Source organism: Trachurus trachurus (genome assembly GCF_905171665.1).
Source record: "Trachurus trachurus genome assembly, chromosome: 20".
NCBI classification, from domain to species: Eukaryota; Metazoa; Chordata; class Actinopteri; order Carangiformes; family Carangidae; genus Trachurus; species Trachurus trachurus.
Window position 1 is genome coordinate 1782469 of NC_139911.1, and position 26744 is coordinate 1809212.

Consider the following 26744-nt stretch of genomic DNA (forward strand, 5'->3'; position numbering starts at 1 on the left):
CTTCAAATCATAAAAGTCAAAGGGGACACTGCTGCACCATGTAGAAACATAAAGTCCAATGCAAAGTCCGGTTTATACAAAAAAGGTGGTTTATTTGACCAAGAAAACGGGCAAAGTACAAAGAAAAATCCATTGTTCTTCTCCTGCTCCGGTAAAAACAAAAAACATCTGCTCACCCAGGTGCACAAATAATAAACAGGAAAATACCTCAAATAAACAAATAAAATAGGCCTGAAAACCTTTTAATTCAGAAAGGCCTATGATTGTTAATTACTAATATGATTGTTAACCTTGTCTTTTTGTTTTATTGAGTATGTTTTGTCTCCTTCACCTTGCTTTTAACTTTTTAACTTTGTAGCACTTTGAAATCTTGTTTGATGAAAAGTGCATTAGAAATTAAATTTATTATTATTATTATTATTAAATGATAAACTAACAGAATACTAGGAGCAATCTAATCACAATGAAATCAAATACATAAGTTCAGAATTAATCAAATCTACATATGAACTAAACTAAATACTGAACTTAAGACTGACAATAAATAAATAGCTCTAACAGTGCACATGGACACTGAAGTTGATTATGAACCTTCAACAAGAAAATCAAAAACACACTGATTCATCTTGTATTCAGTGTGTGTGTGTGTGTGTGTGTGTGTGTGTGTGTGTGTGTGTGTGTGTGTGTGTGTGTGTCTCACCCCTCCTCCCCCAGGAAGGTGACGTAGAGTTTGTTCCTCTGCAGCTCTTTGCGTGAATACGCCATCACCTGGTTGAAGGTTCCTTCAAGAAGATGTTCTCTACGGATCAGCAGCCTGGACACACAACAACACAACAACACAACAACACAACAACACAATATCAGATATCACATGTTAACAATTAGATCAAATATCACATGTTAGAGAAAAACAACGTTACTGTCCATTGCAAAAAAAAACTGTGGAAATGTGTCTTTGACGTCACTCTCAGATATTTAAAAAAGAAATACAAGAGAAAACATAATTAATAAAAACAAAACAACACACAATAGAAGTGGGTGTAGACTACTGTACATTATGGTCTGTTGATAACACTGACAGCTGTTGAGAAGAAGGATTTTCATCCATATATCACATGTTAATCATTATATGTCCTTATTATACGTATGTAATATATATCACACACTATTTCCACACATCAAATATTCCATATACTGTAGTTATATATCTGTTAAAATGAGTTAAAATGAACCAAAAAGTTTTAAAACTTTATTAAAAAATGTGATTAATCTGAATTTCTGTATATCTCACATTCTCACTTATTGAACGTTTTTCAGTTTAAATTGAAACCATAAAAACTCAAGAGACGAATCACATGGACTTTTAATTTGAAAATTCACGAAACTATTCTATAGATACATAAAGCACACAGACGTTGTACTAATGAATGAACATGCTGTGTGTATGTATATAGTTTGGGACTGGTTGTACAGAAAAAAGAGTTTTATTTTGAAGGGGACAGGAAGTGAAGTACTGACTTGATCTTGCCCGGTCCCTGTCCGTAACCTTTGGCCTCCAACTTCCTGTAGAAGTTTCTCAGTTTGGCTTCAAAGTCTCTGCGGTACGGAGCGGGGGCCCGGGCCCTCTGTAGACCTACACACACACATTAACACACACATTAACACACAAAAACACACACATTAAAGGGATAGTTCAACATTTTGGCAAATTGGCCCATTGCCATAATCCCTATAGTCATAGCAGTAGGTTTGTTACCTTTAATTGTCGGTGCAAGCTATTTTTAGAACGGCGGAGCAGAGTCGTGAGCTGCTCAGAGCTACGCTACGGAGGCTCATTATGGGATTTCTTGGTTTCCCTCATCAAACTACACAACAAATACACAATCCAACAACTCCACAACGCTCTGGTGGACAAGTTGTGAGCTGCACATTCACCACGCTATGAGATAATAACACAACGTTACCACACAGAGTTGTTTCAGAGGGAAATTCATGCAAAACCTCTGATGCGCGTTGCCTTCAGGGACAGTTTTTCATCAACAGTCTCTGTATTTCCCTCTAAAACAACTCTGTGTGGTAACGTTGTGTTATTATCTCATAGCGTGGTGAATGTGCAGGTCACAACTTGTCCACCAGAGCGTTGTGGAGTTGTTGGATTGTGTATTTGATGAGTTTGATGAGGGAAACCAAGAAATCCCATAATGAGCCTCCGTAGCGTAGCTCTGAGCAGCTCACGGCTCTGCTCCACCGTTCTAAAAATAGTGCTGCTATGACTATAGGGATTATGGTAATGGGCCAATTTGCCAAAATGTTGAACTATCCCTTTAACAAGTGCACAACGTAAATCACTTTTTAATTGAACTTTTTAATGTCTTTTTGTTTTTGGCCCAAAGACTTGACCTCTAGTTCTTACAGATGAGCTCACATCATCATCATCATCATCATCATCATCATCATCATCATCATCATCATCATCATCATCATCATCATCATCATCATCGTTTTTCCAGGTCACGTTTCCACAAAGACAAAAGACACAAAACTAACAAATGAGGCACAAAAACAAACCAGAGGCTCCGCGCCGTGACCCACTTTCCCTTTATAGAACATCCCATCAATAACTCACACACACACACACACACACACACACACACACACACACACACACACACACACACACACACACACTCAGCCTGAGGTCTCGTGCAGCTCATTAAGGGAACATTAGTGGACTCTAACAAAGCGCAGCAGGCTCAGTCGAATGATCATCACTGTTGTGGGGTTTCTCTCTCTGTGTGTGTGTGTGTGTGTGTGTGTGTGTGTGTGTGTGTGTGTGTGTGAGAAAACACAGGAAACACTCGAGAGCTGCCTTCGAGGAAAACCCTAAACCACCAACTTCTACTTCTCCTTTTTGTTGTTAATGTTGCACTGCAAAAACTCAAAATCTTACCAAGAATATTTGTCTTATTTCTAGTCAAAACAAATCTCATTATACTTGAAATAAGACTCATCACATAAAAAGCAGCTTGTTTTTAGACACTTTTTACTTCTTTCAAGCAGATTTTCACTTGAAATAAGTAGAAAAATCTGATAGTGGAGCAAGTTTTTCTTTCTTATTACAAGCACAAAAAAACTTGCTTTCACTGGCAGATTTCTCTACTTATTTCAAGTGAAAATTAGTTTGAAACAAATGAAAATGATCTAAAAACAAGTTAATTTTTAGGTGACGAGTCTTATTTTAAGTGGAAAGAGTTTAGTTTTGACTAGAAATGAGACATTTTGACAAGAAATAAGGTAAATATTCTCAGAAAGATTTTGAGTTTTTGCAGTGTGCAGCTTCTTCTGAGACCGAACCTGTGATAAAAAATGTTTTATATTTTTAATTCCAAGCTTTTTATTATTATTATAATTCTTAAGTTTATAATATTACTGATCGTCCCACAGCAGCAGTTTCCTGTGGTGTGAACATACTGTAAGAACTGTGGATGTAAACTAATTAATTTACAGTTAATTTTGATCTAATTAATTGATCTCTATGATGTTTATTATTCTGGTTTACTGATCTGAGGCTGGTGGTGACGTACCGGGGGAGTTCTGCGGCGAGGAGCCCGGCGAGCAGCGAGGAGAGAAGCTGAAGCCGGGGTGGACGGGGTGAGGAGGAGCGTAGGACATGATCTCCTCTTCAAACAGACTGAGGGAGGAAGAGGAGGAAGAAGAGGAGGTGTTGAGCTCAGGACTGTGGATGAAGTTTGTTTTGTCGTCGTCGGTGTCACGTGTTCTTTACCTGAGCAGAATCACCAGGTCGGCGTCACACGACAGCTTCTCCACGCCCTGCGTCCCCTCCGTCCGGATGTAGTGGATCTTCTCCCTGAGGAAACAGGAGGAAACACAACGTTTGTTTTATTTCGTTTGTTTTATTGTTTTATTTTGTTTGTTTAATTGTTTTATTTCCTGGAAGCATCTCCACACTGCAATAACTCAAAATCTTTCCAAGAATATTTGTCTTATTTCTTGTCAAAATGTCTCATTTCTAGTCAAAACTAATCTCTTTATACTTAAAATAAGACTCATCACCTAAAAATTAACTTGTGTTTAGATCATTTTTACTTGTTTCAAACAAATATTCACTTGAAATAAGTAAAAAAATCTGCCAGTGAAAGCAAGTTTTTTGTGCTCTCGTAATAAGAAAGAAAAACTTGCTCCACTATCAGATTTTTCTACTTATTTCAAGTGAAAATCAGCTTGAAATAAGTAAAAAGTGTCTAAAAACAAGCTGCTTTTTAATGTGATGAGTCTTATTTTAAGTAGAATGAGATTAGTTTTGACTAGAAATGACATTTTGACTAGAAATTAGACAAATATTCTTGTGGCCACCAAGATGTCACCCACGTGACATCATACAGGAAGCTGACTGGTCATCTTGGTTTATAAACCGTCTTTGGTCGTAGTCGTGGTTACCTCAGAGCGTGGTTCCTGCTCAGGCTCGGCTGTCTCTCCTGCAGCATGTCGAAGATGTTCGGCTGCCGGAGGAACGCCACGATCTTATCGTTGTACGCTGGAGAAGGAAACAGAGGAGAGGTGAGGTCATCAGAAACAACCGGTGAGGGAAGTGATGAGATTAACAACAGTGTGTGATGATGATTTATTCATTTATTTAAAAGGGACAATACACATTAATGAACATTCGTACGTGTGCACAAATGTAAATGCGTCAGAGTTAGCAACTTGCTAATTTGCATCCGTAGTCCCTTGGCAGGTAACACACAAACAGACACAAATGCACAAGAATTATACAGTGGTTCACAATCATATACACATTCATACCTATACATAAAGTGCATGTGATCTGTAAAGTGCCTGGTATAAAGTGCCAGTTTCTAAAGTGCAAGTGCAAGTTTAAATAGATAAAGTGCAAGTCTTAATGGATGGATCCAGAATGTGATGGCCCTCACCCGCCGCCTGGGGTGGACCAAGACATTGGAGACAGTAGCAGCAGTTATAGAAGTGCCATTCACACACATACTTACAGAGATAAATTGCAATATAGAAAAATAAGACAAATGCAGTGCATGCATACATACGTATATGTAGGCGCGCACTGCACAACAAAACAAAAATCATGACGGCAGTAGTGGTGGCGGTGCCTTTGTAGCCGATGTTCATATCTGGCCCTCTGCGTTGTGTTTCTCACAGCCTGCCCTAGGTGGGGTTCGAACCCTGGTCTTGGTGCTAACCGCTTCGCCAAGAGGTTGACAACCGCCTGGTAAATTGGTTAGCACGTCCTTTATGGGTGGAGTGAGTGCACATCTGTTACACCTACATGGAGCTGTGACTTGCTGTGAGTCTCCGTGATGTTGGCCCCTGATGGCGGCCACCAGGCTGTTTCCAGGCCGAGCCATGAGAGACGCTCCACGACTCCGGGACACGTCCGAGGCCTGACGACAACACACACACACACACACACACACACACACACACACACATGAGACAGGAAGTGAAAAAAAAACGCTGCTTTGTTTAACTTGTTACGATGTTAATTATTCAACACTTTAACTTCTCCCAACGTCTCATACATCATAAGACCTTCTATATAAGGCGTTCGTAATGCGTTCATGAGGCATGACTCAGCATTCATACATCAGGTTACATTGCTATGGGATAACAAACAATTTGTCAATTTTGTCAAAATAAAAGTCTCCTAATTGCACCTGGAAATAAAAGAAAGAAATGACCCCTATTCATTGTTCTATTGTAATGGTTCATGAAGTCACCAATACATAGTGAGTTACCCAGAAGTTACACAATGTCCCTTTAATTATTGTCTTTTATCAGTTTTTCAGTCGCCTTTAACATCTGGATGAAAATGAACCTTATTAAAGCTGAATCTGGTTCACTCATACTATTGATTAGTGCTGAGTCGTCCCTGTTGATCTGAGTGTTTCACAAACTAAATCTGGGATCAAACTCTCGATCTTCAACCTGAAACTTTTCTTTGTCTGTTTGTTTTGTGTATTTCGATTTATTCTTATCGACTAAACTCCAAACTCTTCAGTCTGACAGACACCGACATCTCTGTGTCTCTCTGAGTCTCTGAGCTCCATTGTTCCCCCCCCAAAAACCAAACAATTGGATCCCCATTAGTCTACATAAAGATGAAGACTATTCTTCCTGGGGTCCACATTAAATCAAACTACTTATTCCAACAATACAGTGTTTATACAAAGAATTACATAAAATCATTTATCCTGAATATATTAACAAGATTATAGAAATGCATATTAAGTAGTACAATGTAAATGAGTTAACATGACCAAGAGGAATAATATAGCTTTTTACATGATTATTATATAGTTACATGATTATAGACATGACATGATCAAGAGGAGTAATATCGTTTTTTTATGATTATAAAATATTTACATGATTTTAGAAGATAACAATTAAAAAGACATGAAGAGCGTTTGTTCCAGTTTAATTAAAGCTGATTAAATATGAAACTGCATCTTTGTGAGTTTTTCTTTATAGAGCGTCACAGTCTGAAATGTTGGTTTGAAATAACAAAGAAGAGCAGAGACGAGAGAAGAGCAGGTGTGTGTTGATCTGCAGTGTGTGTGTGTGTGTGTGTGTGTGTGTTGATCTGCAGTGTGAGTGTGAGTGTGTGTGTGTGTGTGTGTTGATCTGCAGTGTGAGTGTGAGTGTGTGTGTGTGTGAGTGTGTGTGTGTGTGTGTGTGTGTGTGTGTGTGTGTTGTGTCTCTCTGTGTGTGTGTGTGTGTGTGTGTCTCTGTGTGTGTGTGTGTGTATGTTTAGTGTGTGTGTGTGTGTGTGTGTGTGTGTGTGTGTTGTGTCTCTGTGTGTGTGTGTGTGTGTGTGTGTGTGTGTGTGTGTGTGTGTGTGTGTGTGTCTCTGTGTGTGTGTGTGTGTATGTTTAGTGTGTGTGTGTGTGTGTGTGAGTGTGTGTGTGTGTGTGTGTGTGTGTGTGTCTCTGTGTGTGTTGATCTGCAGTGAGTGTGTGTGTGTGTGTGTGTGTGTGTGTGTGTACCTCCCCGGCGCTGTAGCTGCGGAGCCGCTGCAGGTGTTGTCGATGCGCCAGGTGACCGGGCAGACGACCGTTCTGCAGAGGAATCCTCGGGTCGATGAAGGTCGTCGCTCGACTGTTGTGATCCACGAAGAACGACTGAGACAGAGAGAGAGAGAAATAATACACACAAGGTTTCAGGTTCATTGATCTGGTGGAGGAGGAAGAGGATGAATAAGAGGAATAAGGAGGAAGAGGAAGAAGAAGAGGAGGGGGGAGAAGAAGGAGCAGCAGCAGCAGCAGCATGACAGATACAGTAGATAGATAGATTTATATATTGTCTGCCCCAGAGGGTATCAGACCAGTGTGTATGTGAGTGTGTATATTAGTGTGTGTATACCAGTGTGTAGTCTGCCCTGCTAAGCCAGACCGCAGTCACTACGCAAACAGTGAAACTGAGAAAAATGGCTTTAAAGTTTTTTGATTTGCCTTCTAAATGTGTTGTAGGTAGATTAGTGAAAATACACAGATTTGACAGGTTTTCATTAAGTAATATTCATGCAATTAAATATATGACCACAGATTTTATATTTGACCCCTAAAAAGCCGATACTGCGCTCTGCTGCCAGTTTCCTTAAACAGAGAGACAGGTAATGTAATGTTTTCTTCCAGCTTTCATTACTTAATTTACTAACTTTGACCACCTCAAAAATGATGAATAATTTGACAGTACAAACTTTAGTGAGTTAACATTTAATGTCCAGTGTTAGCTAAAGTGTTATGTGCTTGTGCTAACCTGCCGAAGCTAATGTTAGCTAGCTACCGTAACTGGCTAGCAGTGTGTAATAGAGCAGTAACTGCAGCTGAAGTACAGGGAAACAGATACAGAGTGCAGTAACTGTAGTTAATGCGGTTTGACTCAGTTTCAAGAGTGATTTTGTAGTTACTGCAATTTTTCATACCTCATATCTCTAAAACTGAGCAAAATTGGCCGCTGAAAATTTTTACACAAGATAAAACATTTATTGACAAGTTCAATTTCACAAAAAACGCAATTTGGAATTTTCACGTAGTTACTGCGTTCGGCTTAGTAGGGCAGTAGTATATCAGTGTATATATGAGTGTGTATGTTTCCTACCTTCCCCATGTTGTCAGTCTTGAGCTCAGTGTGTATGGATGTTAAGCACAGATTGTCATATTTGTTGATGGTTTTTCTTAAAAATATAATAACAACTAAAATGCCATACATTTTGTATAGAAAATTGTCTTTTAGTTCAAACACACATAATTATTCAACTCGACATGCTGCTGGAGGTTATTTTATTTTACCCAGGGCACCCTCTCAAGGCACAGTGTTATATCGAGCTATGAAGGAGTGGAATGCCCTTCCCAATTATGTTATACAACAAAGAAACATGGTTAGTTTTAAAATGAAATTAAGAGATTATTATTTTGATCGCAATTTTGACCATTAGTAGCCTATTTGTAAAACTGGGTCCTGGTATTCTTGTTGTGTAGTGATTCAATGTAGGAGCAGGTAACATATGTTAAGTGTTTGTCTTGGATGTTTTTTTTTTGTTTTTTTTCTTGTATTGAGTATGTGTTTTCTGTATGTATTTTTTGTTTTATGTATTAATGTATTTTATGTGTTAATGGTTTGTATTTGTCATTTATTATGATGAAAAGACCCCAGGAAGAATAGCTGCTGCGTGGCAAAAGCTAATGGGGATCTAAATAAACTAAACTAAACTAAACTAAACCAGTGTGTAGTGTATCAGTGTCTAGTGTGTAGTGTGTTTCCTACCTTCCCCATGTTGTCAGTCTTGAGCTCAGTGTGTATATCAGTGTGTAGTGTTGTGTACCTTCCCCATGTTGTCGGTCTTGAGCTCCCAGCCCCGCGGCAGCTCCAGCTGGGAGTCAGAGAACCTGTTGAGGAAAACCACCAGGTCTCTGTTGTGTTGGTAACGCTCAAAGTTCCTGGCGTCGCGCCGGACCTTCAGGATCATGTGCTTCACACAGCTGCTGCTGGTGAACATACGGTAGGCCGCCTGCACACACACACACACACACACACACACACACACACACACACACACACACACACACACACACACACACACACACACACACACACACACACACTGTTAAAGGGATAGTTCAACATTTTTGGCAAACTGGCCCATTGCCCAAAAGTTGTTTTAGAGGTAAACACAGAGACTGCTTGATGAAAAACTGTCCCTGAAGGCAACACGCATCAGAGGTTTTGCATCAATTTCCCTCTAAAACAACTCTGTGTGGTAACGTTGTGTTATTATCTCATAGTGTGGTGAATGTGCAGCTCACAACTTGTCCACCAGAGCGTTGTGGAGTTGTTGGATTGTGTATTTGATGAGTTTGATGAGGGAAACCAAGAAATCCCATAATATGCCTCCGTAGCGTAGCTCTGAGCAGCTCACGGCTCTGCTCCACCATTCTAAAAATAGTTTGCACCGACAATTAAAGGTAACGAACCTACTGCTATGACTATAGGGATTATTGCAATGGGCCAATTTGCCAAAAATGTTGAACTATCCCTTTAACATAATGTTATTTTACAGTTTTTATTTTCTTTGTCCTGTTCAGTTTGTCTCTATTTTGCAGACTGCTGCTGATTCACAGCGACTGTAATATGGAAGATGCCATGTCACAGTTTTTGGTTTCTGTGCTTTATTTAACACGTTTACAGATTCTGTGGCAGCCATGTTTTGATACGATGTGAACCAAGAGATCAATGTCTGCTGTGAAATGTAATCTGTGATAATAATACATGTAATAATAAAGAAAAAAGAAAGAAGGAAAGGAAACAAATTGATCCCAGATGAACAACTGATCAGCTCATCGTGTATTGATGGATTATTGACTCACATAGTTGCTGTGCAGCACAGTGAAGAACTCTGGGTGGGTGATGAACTTGACGGCCGGTGATTGGAGGAGGTGGCTGATCTTCTGGTGATTGACAGGAGAGGCGGGGCCTGCAGAGACAGAGACAAGGCAAAAACACTGCTTTTAATGCAATGATACATTTTGAGATTTTTGGCTATTTTTCTTCCTTATCATGTCTTCTTTCAGAGAAGTCAAAAGAAATGGTAGAAAATCCACATTAAGGTTTTTATTTTGCTTTTGCAGGTGTCATTGTAAAGCTCTCTCTCTCCTGAACAATGATGTTGGGTCCAAAAAATTGTCATTTCCTCCGTATCCACAACCAATCATGAAAGTACGATTTACATTAACCATCTATGTAGTTTTACAATACAAGTCTTTAAAGGCCGTTTTCTCAGAAAGAGTTTTTCAGACTCAGACTCTGAGCTAGAAATCTCCACTTCAGCAGCACTTACTGTACAGACATCAAACCTTCCACTTTGATCCCTTTCTATATTCTGAAGGTTTTTACAGAGGGGATTGTTGATATATCATTCACAGCCTCATTTATACAACATTTTATTACTAAAAACATGGAGAAATCAGATTTCTTTTTAGGGCTGGTGACAGTATTTTCTCATTTACAGAGTGATAAAAAGAGATATCCACAATCCTCCTCTGTTAAACTTCTGACTCTAACATGTCAAGAAAATAAAATGAGAATTTTGAAAGTAGCTTTATCCATTAGTCAGATTTCTGTTCTGGAAATATATGCAAATTAGTGCATATTTAATTAGATATTGCCTCATTTACATATTTAAACATAAAATATGACAAAACTTGTAATACAAAAAACATTTGTCTTAATGTGAGTGATAAACTTGGGAAGTTTCATGGTGAAATCTGTTAGTTAAAATTTGTACCATATTCACCTGTAGAGTCTCCCCTTACTGTAATACACATGAAGTTTGGTGACATCATCACAGTGACATCATCATCACCTGTGGGAGCGGGGTCGGAGTCGGTCTCTGTGCTGCTGCTGCGCTCCAGCCGGGGACCTCCTCCTCCTCCTCCTCCTCCTCCTCCTCCTCCTCCTCCTCCTCCCTCCTCCTCCGTTGCCATGGTTCTCTGGATGCTCTGGTACCTGCAGCACCGGGAGGAGAGCACCTTGATCAACTACTAAATATATTTTTATACTTTTTAACATATTATGTATTGATTTGATCATTTCCCATATTATAATCTACACAAACACACACACTGGTGTTTATTCCAGTTCCTGACACCAGAGGTCGCCATCTCTCCACTTCTCCTCCACTTCCTGTTTGTAACTGATATGTATGTTTCTTTCTCAGTGTTTAAATCTCTAAAACATCTAAAGAGCATCTTGATACAATACTGTTGTTGTTTGGTTAATTAGTGTGAATGCTGAAAGCAGCTCTTGAATGATTTGTATCCATCATTTCTTGTCCTGCGCTGCCCACTATGGGACTTCACTGGCAGAATTCACCTCCCCTTCCCCGCCTTCAATTGGTTACAGGTGTTCGTTAAGAGACTCATACTCGTACCACAGTCAATTTATTCTGCTAATTCAGCATGGTTCAGCAATGGCTTTCAGCATTCACACGCATTTTCCGTTAGGAAATGCTGTTTCTAGTTGTATTATCTTTTTTTTTTAAATTGTTTAATTCATGTTTAAACCATTTTTTTTCCTTCATTAATAAAGTTCAATCTTACTGTTTGGTATCTTATGTCTTATCCTGCGTTTGTATTATCAAGCATTACAGACATTTATTGTTAATTTAAAAGTATTTTTTGGAATAAAATATATTTTACTTTCATGCATAGGTATTCAACATCTAAAAATAAGATTAAAAAAATGACAGAAATTGTATTATATGAAAAAATCTATCTCATTTAAATAAGCGTTAGGCTATATCAATGCAAAGGGAACTCATAACCCATGATTATTTTTTATTTTTGTTATACTGGTGTTATTTATGTTTTCTTTTTTTCCTATAGCATTTTTATTATTACATATTTACATTTGTTCTGATCTAACCATATTTATCTGTATTAAAGGGATAGTAGCATTTTTTTTAAAAGTGGGGTTGTATGAACTTTAATTGCAGTAGAAGACTCTCTGCACTCCTCCCGTTAGCAACGCCAGCCCATAATAGCCCTGCCCAGAGATTTACAACATACATTGTTGTGAATGGACCCAAAGAAACGGCCTATTTTCACGGCCTGGGCAGGGCTATTATGGGCTGGCGTTGCTAACGGGAGGAGTGCAGAGAGTCTTCTACTGCAATTAAAGTACTTAGGGGCTATTTGTAGATCATACAACCACACTTTTAAAAAAAATGCTACTATCCCTTTAAGGATTATGTTGATTATGAAATGAATTGTCAACCTACTGGGTGTTGAAATACTTTGGATGTAAAAGTGGATGTAAGGAACTTTATACAAAATAGATAAATAAATGAAGGATGTTTGATGCTCTGACCTCCTGTTGAGTTGCTCCATCTGCTGAGTGGACCCGGACCGGGGGATACCGTGGTTACACTTCCCTCCTCCTCCTCCTCCTCCTACTCCTCCGACTCCTCCTCCTCCGTGACTCGGCCGCTGCCAAGTCGTCGTCCGGTTCACGTGGTCCACGTAGAAAACTCGTCCGTGGCTGTCGATACGAGCTTCCCAGTCTGAGGCGACAGAGACAAGAGAAAAAAGAAGAGGAAAAGTAACTCACTGATGAGCTACACGGCAAAAACTCAACATCTTTCCAAGAATATTTGTCTTTTTTCTTGTCAAAATGTCTCATTTTTAGTCAAAACTAATCTCTTTCCACTTAAAATAAGACTCATCACCTAAAAATGAACTTGTTTTTAGATCATTTTCACTTGTTTCAAAATAATTTTCACTTGAAATAAGCAGAAAAAGTTTTTTGTGCTTGTAATAAGAAAGAAAAATTTTCTCCACTATCAGATTTTTCTACTTATTTCAAGTGAAAATTTGTTTGAAACAAGTGAAAATGATCTAAAAACAAGTAAATATTTTATGTGTTGAGTCTTATTTTAAGTAGAATGAGTTTAGTTTTGACTAGAAATTAGACATTTTGATTAGAAATAAGACAAATATTCTAGGTAAGATATTTGAGTTTTTGCAGTGCAGAGTGGATCTGTTGTTGTTGCTCTCAGCTGCTTCTATTGATCGATTAGGAAAATAAATCTGATCATGACGAGTCCACAGGACGTTCAGAGCAACCGGGTCAGTGTCGGATTAAATCCTACACAGCAAACGAATAAATGAAAAAAGAAAAGAAACTAAACTAACTATAAATTAATTCATGTTTTGCTGAAACATGTTGGAGAATCAATGTGAGATCAGTGATAAAAGAAAAGAAAAAGTCCTTCAGCTGAGTGAATTATTCCTCTGTCCACCGGGGGGCAGCAGCACGAGCAGCCACATCTTCATACAACACTTCAAACAAACCACAGAGGAGGAAGAAGAAAAAGAAGAAACATGGAGATGTGAGTTGTTGTGTTTGTGTTTGTGAACGTGTGAAGGTGTGAACGTGTGAAAGGAGGAAGCTCAGCAGCAGCAGCTTCTCTCGGCTCTGTTCTGACTAACGGCTGTAGGAGGAAGAGGAGGAGGAGGAAGATGATGAAGACTAACCCCCTCAGGACATAAAAACACCCTTTATTGGCTGTCACGACTGCTCTGCCCACACACACACACACACACACACACACACATAGAAAGACACACACATAGAAACACACACAGTGAGACAACAACTAGTTCCTCCAGCTCCGAAACCTCCTGTCAAACAGTGACTCTTAATGGACATTTTTATTTTTACCTTTTTGCTTAACTTACCGTATTTCTCCTGGTATCTGTACGTTGTTGTTGCACTTTCACACTGTGTATTTTATTTAGTTAGTTTGTCTTGTGTTCTGTGAAGTTGTCTCAATCTAAAACAGGTTCCTTTGGAAATAATAAAGTTCGCTGTGACACAAACTTCTAGTGACTGGATCAGATTTAAACTATCAACATTTTCCTCACAAGAAATATTTTCCATCAATGGTAATACTGCACGATCAACAGCTCAAAGACTCAGCAATTAACACTTATATTAATCTCACCAACAGGAATGTAACAGTGTTATTTTTGCTTTTCTTTTTCGTTCTCCTTTTTAAAAAAACATATTTTTTTGTAAACCGAACAATGACAAATAAATAAATATAAATTAACCGTGCCTTCAAGCAAAAATGACAATATATCAGGTATAAAGAAGCTAGTGAAAACTGTATTGTGATTTCAGAAAAGGGTTAAAAAAAAAGATGTAACAGAACAAAAAGCAGCCGGGTTTTCTGGCTATTACTAATGGTGACATGAAATTTTCTTGCGGGCCACACAAAATTGTAAAATTGGTCTTGAGTTAGAGCAGTGGTTCTGAAACTGACACAAATTAGACCACAAACCCCCCCACATTGAACAAAATGTTGAAACAAACAGCAGAAATACACAGATATTTGTTCTGAGACTGAATAACGTTAATGTTCGTTCAAATTGGGGCCAGTTTTTGGAGACATTTTAGAGAAATTTCTGAAAAACATGTAATAGTTCTAGAAAAAAATTCAGTTCAAAATGTAAAATTCAGGGAAAAAAGTGGTAAAATTCATTTTGAAAACCACTGATTCAGAGAAACAAAGACTCCCCCAACCATCCAACACTGACGCGAGCAGAGTGAAGCTGAACATGGAAAACTGAGGGAGGGACAGGAAGGAAGTGACACAATGATGATGATGATGATGATGATGATGATGGAGGAGAAACAAAGAGGAACACTGCAAAAAACTCAACATCTTTACAAGAATATTTGTCTTATTTCTTGTCAAAATGTCTAATTTCTAGTCAAAACTAATCTCTTTCCACTTAAAATAAGACTCATCACCTAAAAATTTACTTGTTTTTAGATCATTTTCACTTGTTTCAAACTAATTTTCACTAGAAATAAGTAGAAAAATCTGCCAGTGAAAGCAAGTTTTTTTTTGCTCGTAATAAGAAAGAAAAACTTGCTCCACTATCAGATTTTTCTACTTATTTCAAGTGAAAATTTGCTTGAAAGAAGTAAAAAGTGTCTAAAAACAAGCTACTTTTTAATGTGATGAGTCTTACAGTATTTTAAGTAGAATGAGATTAGTTTTGACTAGAAATGACATTTTGACTAGAAATAAGACAAATATTCTTGGTAAGATTTTGAGTTTTTGCTGTGAAGATGGATGCTGCATGCACACACAAGCAGCTACACACTCAGACACACACACATGCGCACAAACCGGGGTGGTGGGATGAGACTCCAGAGTAAGACTGGGAGCTGTTGGTTCTTACTTGGAGGTAAGGCTTGGTCAGTGGCAGCAGGAAAATGGTTTAGGTCATGGCTGGGTCGCAGCACTGGAAGATGGCCGACAGGAGGGGAGGAGCCTGAGCCTACGGGACATCAGAGAGACAGGACGGGACAGATTACTATAGGAGGGGGGAGACACGTCACCATGACGACGCAACACTAGGACAGGAAACTCTGCTGAAGACCAGCTGAAGGAACCACTCACTCTGGGTTTGGGAGGTTTAAAGGGGAAGTGGATTCAAGGGATAGTTCAACATTTTGTCAAATTGGCCCATTGCCATAATCCCTATAGTCATAGCAGTAGGTTTGTTACCTTTAATTGTCGGTGCAAGCTGTTTTTAGAACGGCGGAGCAGAACCGTGAGCTGCTCAGAGCTACGCTACGGAGGCTCATGGGATTTCTTGGTTTCCCTCATCAAACTCATCAAATACACAATCCAACAACTCCACAACGCTCTGGTGGACAAGTTGTGAGCTGCACATTCACCACGCTATGAGATAATAACACAACGTTACCACACAGAGTTGTTTTAGAGGGAAATTCATGTAAAACCACTGATGCACGTTGCCTTCAGGGACAGTTTTTCATCAACAGTCTCTAAACAACTCTGCTATGACTATAGGGGTTATGGCAATGGGCCAATTTGCCAAAATGTTGAACTATCCCTTTAAGATCTAATCATCTAAATATGAAGTTTAAACAGAAATAGGCAGATTTCATCCTTATGAAATGTAGGAGTGAAGTAAATGTTGGTAGTAACAAGGTGATACAGGGTATTGTTACACTTATGGAGACGTGTACTTTTATATAATATGTTTACACAGGCTTATTGAGAGGAAACAGATTATTTAAGTATTCATTTATGGAGAACGAGTGGGAGCAAATAAGTTTTACTTCTACTACGCAACTTATTTGTTTTGCATATTGTTTGAATATCATCTGCCATGTTTTTATGGCATGTCCTTTGTTTAAAAAACAAACTTTGAAATGTGAAAAATGAATTGAACAGTGTCAAACTTCCGACGTGCAGTGACAGCAACGAAACATCGTTAGCGGTACGAATTGAATTGCAATTAAAAGTTATTTGTCGATCCTTTCACGCATCTTCATCTGCTTCCAAAATAAACATAAATTGTTGCTGCGTATATTTTCTGCGATCAGAAATCAGCCACAATGTTAGTTACTAGTTAGTTAGTTAGTGTTAGTTTAACACATTTGCTGACACTTGGCGACCAACATGGCGGCTTCTGGGAGCATTGACTCTTTAAATGGCACAGTGCAATCTCTATACAATTTTGACTTTTTCTATTGCTGTTTCTTTTTAATTTGTTTTTGAATTGCTGCACGGCATTTTGTTTTAAAGTACTTAGGCTACATGAAAATGACAATAAAGTCAAATCAAATCAAATAATTTTTGAAGTTTGAGTTCCAACTTCTCGGTTACTTCCGAGTTGTTTTGAACGCAGCATCAGTCTGAGCTGTTTGAGCTAAAAGCGGCTGAACTACGGTGGCCCCCTGAGGACAAATGCACTGTAAGTCTGCAACTACAGAAAATATGATGTGAAGCAGTTGAGAGAAACGTGTGTGTGTGTGTGTGTGTGTGTGTGTGTGTGTGTGTGTGTTAGTGGAAATAAAGAGATGGGAACATGGCGTCAGATCAGCTGCTTCATGTTCATCACACTAATGAGGAAGCAGCGCGATCCGAGCGGCGAGACGACGTGATTAGAAAACATCAGTGGAACAGACAGAGACACGGCGGGTTGTCAAGGTGTCGTCGCTCCGGGAAACCAGAGATAAACACGACAACGAGAGACGAAGACGTGAGGTGAAACCTGACGATAAAGACGAGTTCAGATCAGCGACAATACGATACTGATCTCTGCTCTATCAGTGTAAACAGGAAGTAGACTGTTCACTTGTTGAATAGTTGCAAAAAGGAACAAAATATGACGATGAAAACACAAAAAAACAGCTGCAGATTGATTAACGTCTTCAGCCAATCAGCCAATTTTCCAAAGGTTTCCTCTGTTTGTCCACACAGCTACACAACCCTGGAATTTTCAAAATAAAAGTCCAGCCTAGAGTTTCAAAATAAAACAGGAGCAGCAACTTTTCTAAGAGTCTCTGATGAGTAAAACAGATTTTTATTTAGTTATCAGATTAAAAATTAGATCAATTATTTGTTTTCTGAGCTGAAGCAGAATGAGTCGTGATCTGACACCTAAAATAATAATTTTTTTTTATTGTTGTTACTAATTGTTAATGTTGGTTTAGTTTGTTTTCACGCGTCTCTACACTCACCTTAAACCACTGAAACACCTGGACGAGAAAAACAGGATTTTGTGACATCACAACGACATTTATCATATAGAAATATCCGATTTATTATTATTCTGTGCAGAGTAATTCAGTCTTAATTCAACAATGTGAATTAATTAAATATAGGATTAAATGATACATGTAAACCCTGGACTTATAAAACAATAATATATAAGATTCACAATTATAATAATATAATATAATATTAATCATTACCTCCTGGTTTTATTCTGCTGTGTGTTCGTCTGTCGTCAAACCAGTTTCCTCTAAAAATGGATCTAATCAGCACAACAGCAGCGTATTTCACAGCTCATTTACACAACACGAGCCGGTGTGAATGTATCATCATATGTGTGTTACAGTACAACACATCAGGCTCCATGGTGATGCAGCAGATATGACACTAATGACATCCCATAATCACACACCCACTCTCCATACTGTACCGGGATTGGTTCAGTTGTAAAGTATCTGGAGAGATTCTCAGAATAAACTCAAATTTAATTTTCCTAATAAACAGAAACCGTTGTGGTCCTGTGTGTGTGTAGGTGTGTGTGTATGTTTGTGCTTGTGTGTTTGTGTGCGTGTAGGTGTGTGTGTGTGTGTGTGTGTGTGTCCTGTGTTGTTGTGTTTTCGAAAAAAAGGAAAAAGAACAAACCTGGCAACCGCTCTGGCAGCAGCACTGATTACATTTCACAGGAGGGAATTTCATTTTGTTTCTGCAAGAATATGTGTGCAATGCATGAGTGTACAGTGTGTGTGTGTGTGTGTGTGTGTGACCTACTTTTTGCAGCACAGCCATCATCATGTAAAAATGCACAAATACAGTACGAAACGTGCGGAGGTATCCAGAGGAACGGGCCAGAACTGTTTACTGTATATCCATCATTTTATTTTATATTTTTTGGGTGTATTTTCATTTTATTTTAGAGATCTTAGTTTTTATTTTAAGGGGAGTTGATGTGGCTTTATTTATTTATTTATTTAGATATGTGATTAATGTTAAATGTCTTTCGGGGCTTTCAGACCCCGGTCTCTGTTAAATTATTGATCTTGATGTTCAGACACGATTCTCTCTGATCAGTCTGCTCTTTGGTGTGAATATATAAATCTGTTTTACACAGTCTGACTGGATTGTCTATAACTGATCCTAAATTAGTTTTTTTTGATTGATTTTGACTGGTTTACACAGTAGTATCAGTTTTTATTATCACACTGACCCACATCGTGTGGACTTGTTGCTGAATAAAAACCAGTAGAAAAGCTGTCGACTGAACTCGATCGGATCGGACTGTTAACAGGAAACTCGTGTCAAACGACTCTGACCCTCGTCTCTTATTGAACCCCATGTAGAGCTGATGTTTATAACGACATGGTCCATTTTAATGAGATTAATGAGATTTTAATGAGGATCAGTGGGGAGTTGCCTCCTTTACGACAGCGGCGTTAAAGAACCAGTGATTTATGTGAAGATCTGCTGGGAGGAGTTTCTCTCCTCATTGATCCAGTCCACTTTCACCACTTTGCCATAAAACAGTTATAAAGATATAAATAAAATAATCATATATATATATATATATATATATATATATATATAGCTGGTGAGAAATCAGTCCATGGAGTGGTGGATAACGTTATTTATCATATATGACAGTGGTTGTCAAACTTTTTTACATCAAGGACCCTAAATTGACACAAATTAGACCACGGACCCCCATTGGACAACATTTTGAAACTAGAATACACAAGTATTTGTTCTGAGACTGAAGAACGTTACTTTTTTAGTCAATGTACGTTCAAATTAGGGCCAATGCTGTGAATTTTTGGAAATATTGTAGAGAAATTTCTGGAAAAAACGTGGAACAATTTCTCCAAAAACATTTAAACATTTCACTAGGACTCTGGAGCTGGAGCTAAGGGACACATGGAGCTGAGTTAATGTAGAAATACTAAAGAGTTAAGGTGGAAATACTAAGTTAAGGTGGAAATCATAAAGAATTCCTCTTTAATTATCATAAAATACAGTTACTGAACTTCAAATGAGTTTTAAAGTCCTGATAATTTTATGTAAGAGAAAGTTACTGATGTTTAATTAAAGGATAATTTCCGTTTTTTACAACCTGGACCTTATTTCTAGCATAAAATAAGATCATTTTACTCACCCAGAAACTTTGGTGTCATTTGGAGTTGTTTTGACGAAATTAGCCCCAGTGGAGCGGCGCGTATATCCGTATAATGCGAGAACACGGGGCAGCAATGCAGCCTCTAAATAACACATTATCCACCGCAAAACTCGTTCATTTCGCCAATATTTTGTTATGATACACTAGTGATATTCCCCTCCGAGCCCGTGGTGGCATGTTATCAACATGCTGCGCCTGTAGGTTGACTACTAACCTCTGACCTGGATGATGTCATCTCCGACCGCTGCCCGGCTCATTCTGATAATAATCGTTCTGCTTCGCCATTCGGGTCCATTTTTATCTCAACTAGCCGGAGCTTTAGTGAGTCCAGGTTGAGGAGAGGAAGCCTGTGGAAGCTGAACTTCATCCAGCTGCTCATTTTGTTCTGACAAGTCAGAAACACACAGAAACTAACCATAGCATTAGCCGTAGCAAGTTAGCCGCGCCGGGCAGCGGTCGGAGATGACATCATCCAGGTCGGAGGTTAGTAGTCAACCTACAGGCGCAGCATGTTGATAACATGCCACCACGGGCTTGGAGGGGAATATCACTAGTGTATCATAACAAAATATTGGCGAAATGAACGAGTATTGCAGCGGATAATGTGTTATTTAGTGGCTGCATTGCGTGCCCCGTGTTCTCGCATTATACGGATATACGCGCCGCTCCACGGGGGCTAATTTCGTCAAAACAACTCCAAATGACACCAAAGTTTCTGGGTGAGTAAAATGATCTTATTTTATGCTAGAAATAAGGTCCAGGTTGTAAAAAACGGAAATTATCCTTTAATGCAGTTTTTTGTCAATTAAACTCTCCATTTCCCTCTGAAAACAACTAACTCTCTTTAACTCCTGCAGCTTTTCCTGCTGCAGGAGTTGAGTTGGACTCTGATGATGTCACTCTGATGTCACTCTTATGTCACTCTTATGTCACTCTTATGTCACTCTGACGTCAGAGTGACGTCACTCTGACGTCACTCTGACGTCACTCTGACGTCACTCTTATGTCACTCTGATGTCACTCTGATGTCACTCTTATGTCACTCTTATGTCACTCTGATGTCACTCTTATGTCACTCTGATGTCACTCTGACGTCACTCTGACGTCACTCTGACGTCACTCTTATGTCACTCTGATGTCACTCTTATGTCACTCTGATGTCACTCTGATGTCACTCTGATGTCACTCTGACGTCACTCTTATGTCACTCTGATGTCACTCTGATGTCACTCTGACGTCACTCTTATGTCACTCTGATGTCACTCTGATGTCACTCTGACGTCACTCTGATGTCACTCTGACGTCACTCTGATGTCACTCTTATGTCACTCTGACGTCACTCTTATGTCACTCTGATGTCACTCTGACGTCACTCTGATGTCACTCTGATGTCACTCTTATGTCACTCTTATGTCACTCTGATGTCACTCTGATGTCACTCTGATGTCACTCTGACGTCACTCTTATGTCACTCTTATGTCACTCTGATGTCACTCTGACGTCACTCTGATGTCACTCTGATGTCACTCTGACGTCACTCTGATGTCACTCTTATGTCACTCTGATGTCACTCTTATGTCACTCTGATGTCACTCTGACGTCACTCTGATGTCACTCTGATGTCACTCTGACGTCACTCTGACGTCACTCTGACGTCACTCTGATGTCACTCTTATGTCACTCTGATGTCACTCTTATGTCACTCTGATGTCACTCTTATGTCACTCTTATGTCACTCTTATGTCACTCTGATGTCACTCTTATGTCACTCTGATGTCACTCTGATGTCACTCTGACGTCACTCTTATGTCACTCTTATGTCACTCTGATGTCACTCTGACGTCACTCTGATGTCACTCTGATGTCACTCTGACGTCACTCTTATGTCACTCTGATGTCACTCTTATGTCACTCTGATGTCACTCTGATGTCACTCTGACGTCACTCTTATGTCACTCTTATGTCACTCTGATGTCACTCTTATGTCACTCTGACGTCACTCTTATGTCACTCTTATGTCACTCTGATGTCACTCTGATGTCACTCTGATGTCACTCTTATGTCACTCTGATGTCACTCTGACGTCACTCTTATGTCACTCTTATGTCACTCTGATGTCACTCTGATGTCACTCTGATGTCACTCTTATGTCACTCTGATGTCACTCTGATGTCACTCTTATGTCACTCTTATGTCACTCTGATGTCACTCTGATGTCACTCTTATGTCACTCTGATGTCACTCTGATGTCACTCTGATGTCACTCTGACGTCACTCTTATGTCACTCTTATGTCACTCTGATGTCACTCTGACGTCACTCTGATGTCACTCTGATGTCACTCTTATGTCACTCTTATGTCACTCTGATGTCACTCTGATGTCACTCTGATGTCACTCTGACGTCACTCTTATGTCACTCTTATGTCACTCTGATGTCACTCTGACGTCACTCTGATGTCACTCTGATGTCACTCTGACGTCACTCTGATGTCACTCTGACGTCACTCTTATGTCACTCTTATGTCACTCTGATGTCACTCTGATGTCACTCTGATGTCACTCTTATGTCACTCTGATGTCACTCTTATGTCACTCTTATGTCACTCTGATGTCACTCTGATGTCACTCTTATGTCACTCTGATGTCACTCTGATGTCACTCTGATGTCACTCTGACGTCACTCTTATGTCACTCTTATGTCACTCTGATGTCACTCTGACGTCACTCTTATGTCACTCTGATGTCACTCTTATGTCACTCTTATGTCACTCTGATGTCACTCTTATGTCACTCTGATGTCACTCTGACGTCACTCTGATGTCACTCTGATGTCACTCTGACGTCACTCTGATGTCACTCTTATGTCACTCTGATGTCACTCTTATGTCACTCTGATGTCACTCTGACGTCACTCTGATGTCACTCTGATGTCACTCTGACGTCACTCTGACGTCACTCTGACGTCACTCTGATGTCACTCTTATGTCACTCTGATGTCACTCTGATGTCACTCTTATGTCACTCTTATGTCACTCTTATGTCACTCTGATGTCACTCTTATGTCACTCTGATGTCACTCTGATGTCACTCTGACGTCACTCTTATGTCACTCTTATGTCACTCTGATGTCACTCTGACGTCACTCTGATGTCACTCTGATGTCACTCTGACGTCACTCTTATGTCACTCTGATGTCACTCTTATGTCACTCTGATGTCACTCTGATGTCACTCTGACGTCACTCTTATGTCACTCTTATGTCACTCTGATGTCACTCTTATGTCACTCTGACGTCACTCTTATGTCACTCTTATGTCACTCTGATGTCACTCTGATGTCACTCTGATGTCACTCTTATGTCACTCTGATGTCACTCTGACGTCACTCTTATGTCACTCTTATGTCACTCTGATGTCACTCTGATGTCACTCTGATGTCACTCTTATGTCACTCTGATGTCACTCTTATGTCACTCTGATGTCACTCTGACGTCACTCTGACGTCACTCTGATGTCACTCTGATGTCACTCTGACGTCACTCTGACGTCACTCTGACGTCACTCTTATGTCACTCTGATGTCACTCTTATGTCACTCTTATGTCACTCTGATGTCACTCTTATGTCACTCTGACGTCACTCTTATGTCACTCTGACGTCACTCTGATGTCACTCTTATGTCACTCTGATGTCACTCTGATGTCACTCTGATGTCACTCTTATGTCACTCTGATGTCACTCTGACGTCACTCTTATGTCACTCTGATGTCACTCTGATGTCACTGTGACGTCACTCTTATGTCACTGTGATGTCACTCTGACGTCACTCTTATGTCACTCTTATGTCACTCTGATGTCACTCTGATGTCACTCTGACGTCACTCTGATGTCACTCTGACGTCACTCTGATGTCACTCTTATGTCACTCTGACGTCACTCTGATGTCACTCTGATGTCACTCTGACGTCACTCTGATGTCACTCTGACGTCACTCTGATGTCACTCTGATGTCACTCTGATGTCACTCTGATGTCACTCTGACGTCACTCTGACGTCACTCTGATGTCACTCTGACGTCACTCTGACGTCACTCTGATGTCACTCTGATGTCACTCTGATGTCACTCTGACGTCACTCTGATGTCACTCTGATGTCACTCTGACGTCACTCTGACGTCACTCTTATGTCACTCTGACGTCACTCTTATGTCACTCTGATGTCACTCTGATGTCACTCTTATGTCACTCTGATGTCACTCTTATGTCACTCTGACGTCACTCTGACGTCACTCTTATGTCACTCTGATGTCACTCTTATGTCACTCTGATGTCACTCTGATGTCACTCTGATGTCACTCTGACGTCACTCTTATGTCACTCTGATGTCACTCTGATGTCACTCTGACGTCACTCTTATGTCACTCTTATGTCACTCTGACGTCACTCTGATGTCACTCTGACGTCACTCTGATGTCACTCTTATGTCACTCTGATGTCACTCTGATGTCACTCTGACGTCACTCTGACGTCACTCTGATGTCACTCTGATGTCACTCTGATGTCACTCTGACGTCACTCTGATGTCACTCTTATGTCACTCTGACGTCACTCTTATGTCACTCTGATGTCACTCTGACGTCACTCTGATGTCACTCTGATGTCACTCTTATGTCACTCTTATGTCACTCTGATGTCACTCTGATGTCACTCTGATGTCACTCTGACGTCACTCTTATGTCACTCTTATGTCACTCTGATGTCACTCTGACGTCACTCTGATGTCACTCTGATGTCACTCTGACGTCACTCTTATGTCACTCTGATGTCACTCTTATGTCACTCTGATGTCACTCTTATGTCACTCTGATGTCACTCTGACGTCACTCTGATGTCACTCTGATGTCACTCTGACGTCACTCTTATGTCACTCTTATGTCACTCTTATGTCACTCTGATGTCACTCTTATGTCACTCTGATGTCACTCTTATGTCACTCTGATGTCACTCTTATGTCACTCTTATGTCACTCTTATGTCACTCTGATGTCACTCTGACGTCACTCTTATGTCACTCTTATGTCACTCTGATGTCACTCTGACGTCACTCTGATGTCACTCTGATGTCACTCTGACGTCACTCTTATGTCACTCTGATGTCACTCTGATGTCACTCTTATGTCACTCTGATGTCACTCTGACGTCACTCTTATGTCACTCTTATGTCACTCTGATGTCACTCTGATGTCACTCTTATGTCACTCTGATGTCACTCTTATGTCACTCTGATGTCACTCTGACGTCACTCTGACGTCACTCTGACGTCACTCTGACGTCACTCTGACGTCACTCTGACGTCACTCTTATGTCACTCTGATGTCACTCTTATGTCACTCTTATGTCACTCTGATGTCACTCTTATGTCACTCTGATGTCACTCTGACGTCACTCTGACGTCACTCTGACGTCACTCTTATGTCACTCTGATGTCACTCTTATGTCACTCTGATGTCACTCTGATGTCACTCTGATGTCACTCTGACGTCACTCTTATGTCACTCTGATGTCACTCTGATGTCACTCTGACGTCACTCTTATGTCACTCTGATGTCACTCTTATGTCACTCTGATGTCACTCTGATGTCACTCTTATGTCACTCTGATGTCACTCTGATGTCACTCTGATGTCACTCTGACGTCACTCTGATGTCACTCTGACGTCACTCTTATGTCACTCTGATGTCACTCTTATGTCACTCTGATGTCACTCTGATGTCACTCTTATGTCACTCTGATGTCACTCTTATGTCACTCTGATGTCACTCTGATGTCACTCTTATGTCACTCTGATGTCACTCTTATGTCACTCTGATGTCACTCTTATGTCACTCTGATGTCACTCTGATGTCACTCTGATGTCACTCTTATGTCACTCTGATGTCACTCTTATGTCACTCTGATGTCACTCTTATGTCACTCTGATGTCACTCTGATGTCACTCTTATGTCACTCTGATGTCACTCTTATGTCACTCTGATGTCACTCTTATGTCACTCTGATGTCACTCTGACGTCACTCTTATGTCACTCTTATGTCACTCTGATGTCACTCTGACGTCACTCTGATGTCACTCTGATGTCACTCTGACGTCACTCTTATGTCACTCTGATGTCACTCTTATGTCACTCTGATGTCACTCTGATGTCACTCTTATGTCACTCTGACGTCACTCTTATGTCACTCTTATGTCACTCTGATGTCACTCTGATGTCACTCTGATGTCACTCTTATGTCACTCTGATGTCACTCTTATGTCACTCTGATGTCACTCTGACGTCACTCTTATGTCACTCTGATGTCACTCTGATGTCACTCTGATGTCACTCTTATGTCACTCTGATGTCACTCTTATGTCACTCTGATGTCACTCTGACGTCACTCTGACGTCACTCTGATGTCACTCTGACGTCACTCTGATGTCACTCTTATGTCACTCTGACGTCACTCTTATGTCACTCTGATGTCACTCTGACGTCACTCTGATGTCACTCTGATGTCACTCTTATGTCACTCTTATGTCACTCTGATGTCACTCTGATGTCACTCTGATGTCACTCTGACGTCACTCTTATGTCACTCTTATGTCACTCTGATGTCACTCTGACGTCACTCTGATGTCACTCTGATGTCACTCTGACGTCACTCTTATGTCACTCTGATGTCACTCTGATGTCACTCTTATGTCACTCTGATGTCACTCTTATGTCACTCTGATGTCACTCTGATGTCACTCTTATGTCACTCTGATGTCACTCTGACGTCACTCTGATGTCACTCTGATGTCACTCTTATGTCACTCTGATGTCACTCTTATGTCACTCTGATGTCACTCTTATGTCACTCTGATGTCACTCTTATGTCACTCTG

The 26744-nt window shown here is 40.0% G+C and overlaps 1 protein-coding gene across 1 annotated transcript in view; it reads right to left on the minus strand.

Moving 5' to 3' along the window:
• The window catches only part of LOC311003471 (E3 ubiquitin-protein ligase HECW1-like), a gene marked incomplete at both ends in the record, with an annotated part of 108328 nt that overhangs the window by 11509 nt on the left and 70075 nt on the right, over positions 1-26744 (minus strand). The window contains 12 exons of the mRNA XM_083995238.1: positions 701-814; positions 1519-1633; positions 3585-3691; positions 3785-3868; positions 4459-4555; positions 5321-5435; positions 7041-7175; positions 8879-9064; positions 9921-10027; positions 10916-11058; positions 12421-12613; positions 15306-15404. Coding sequence (XP_083851364.1) covers positions 701-814; positions 1519-1633; positions 3585-3691; positions 3785-3868; positions 4459-4555; positions 5321-5435; positions 7041-7175; positions 8879-9064; positions 9921-10027; positions 10916-11058; positions 12421-12613; positions 15306-15404 — 1495 coding nt within the window. The remainder of the gene's footprint in view (positions 1-700; positions 815-1518; positions 1634-3584; positions 3692-3784; positions 3869-4458; positions 4556-5320; positions 5436-7040; positions 7176-8878; positions 9065-9920; positions 10028-10915; positions 11059-12420; positions 12614-15305; positions 15405-26744) is intronic.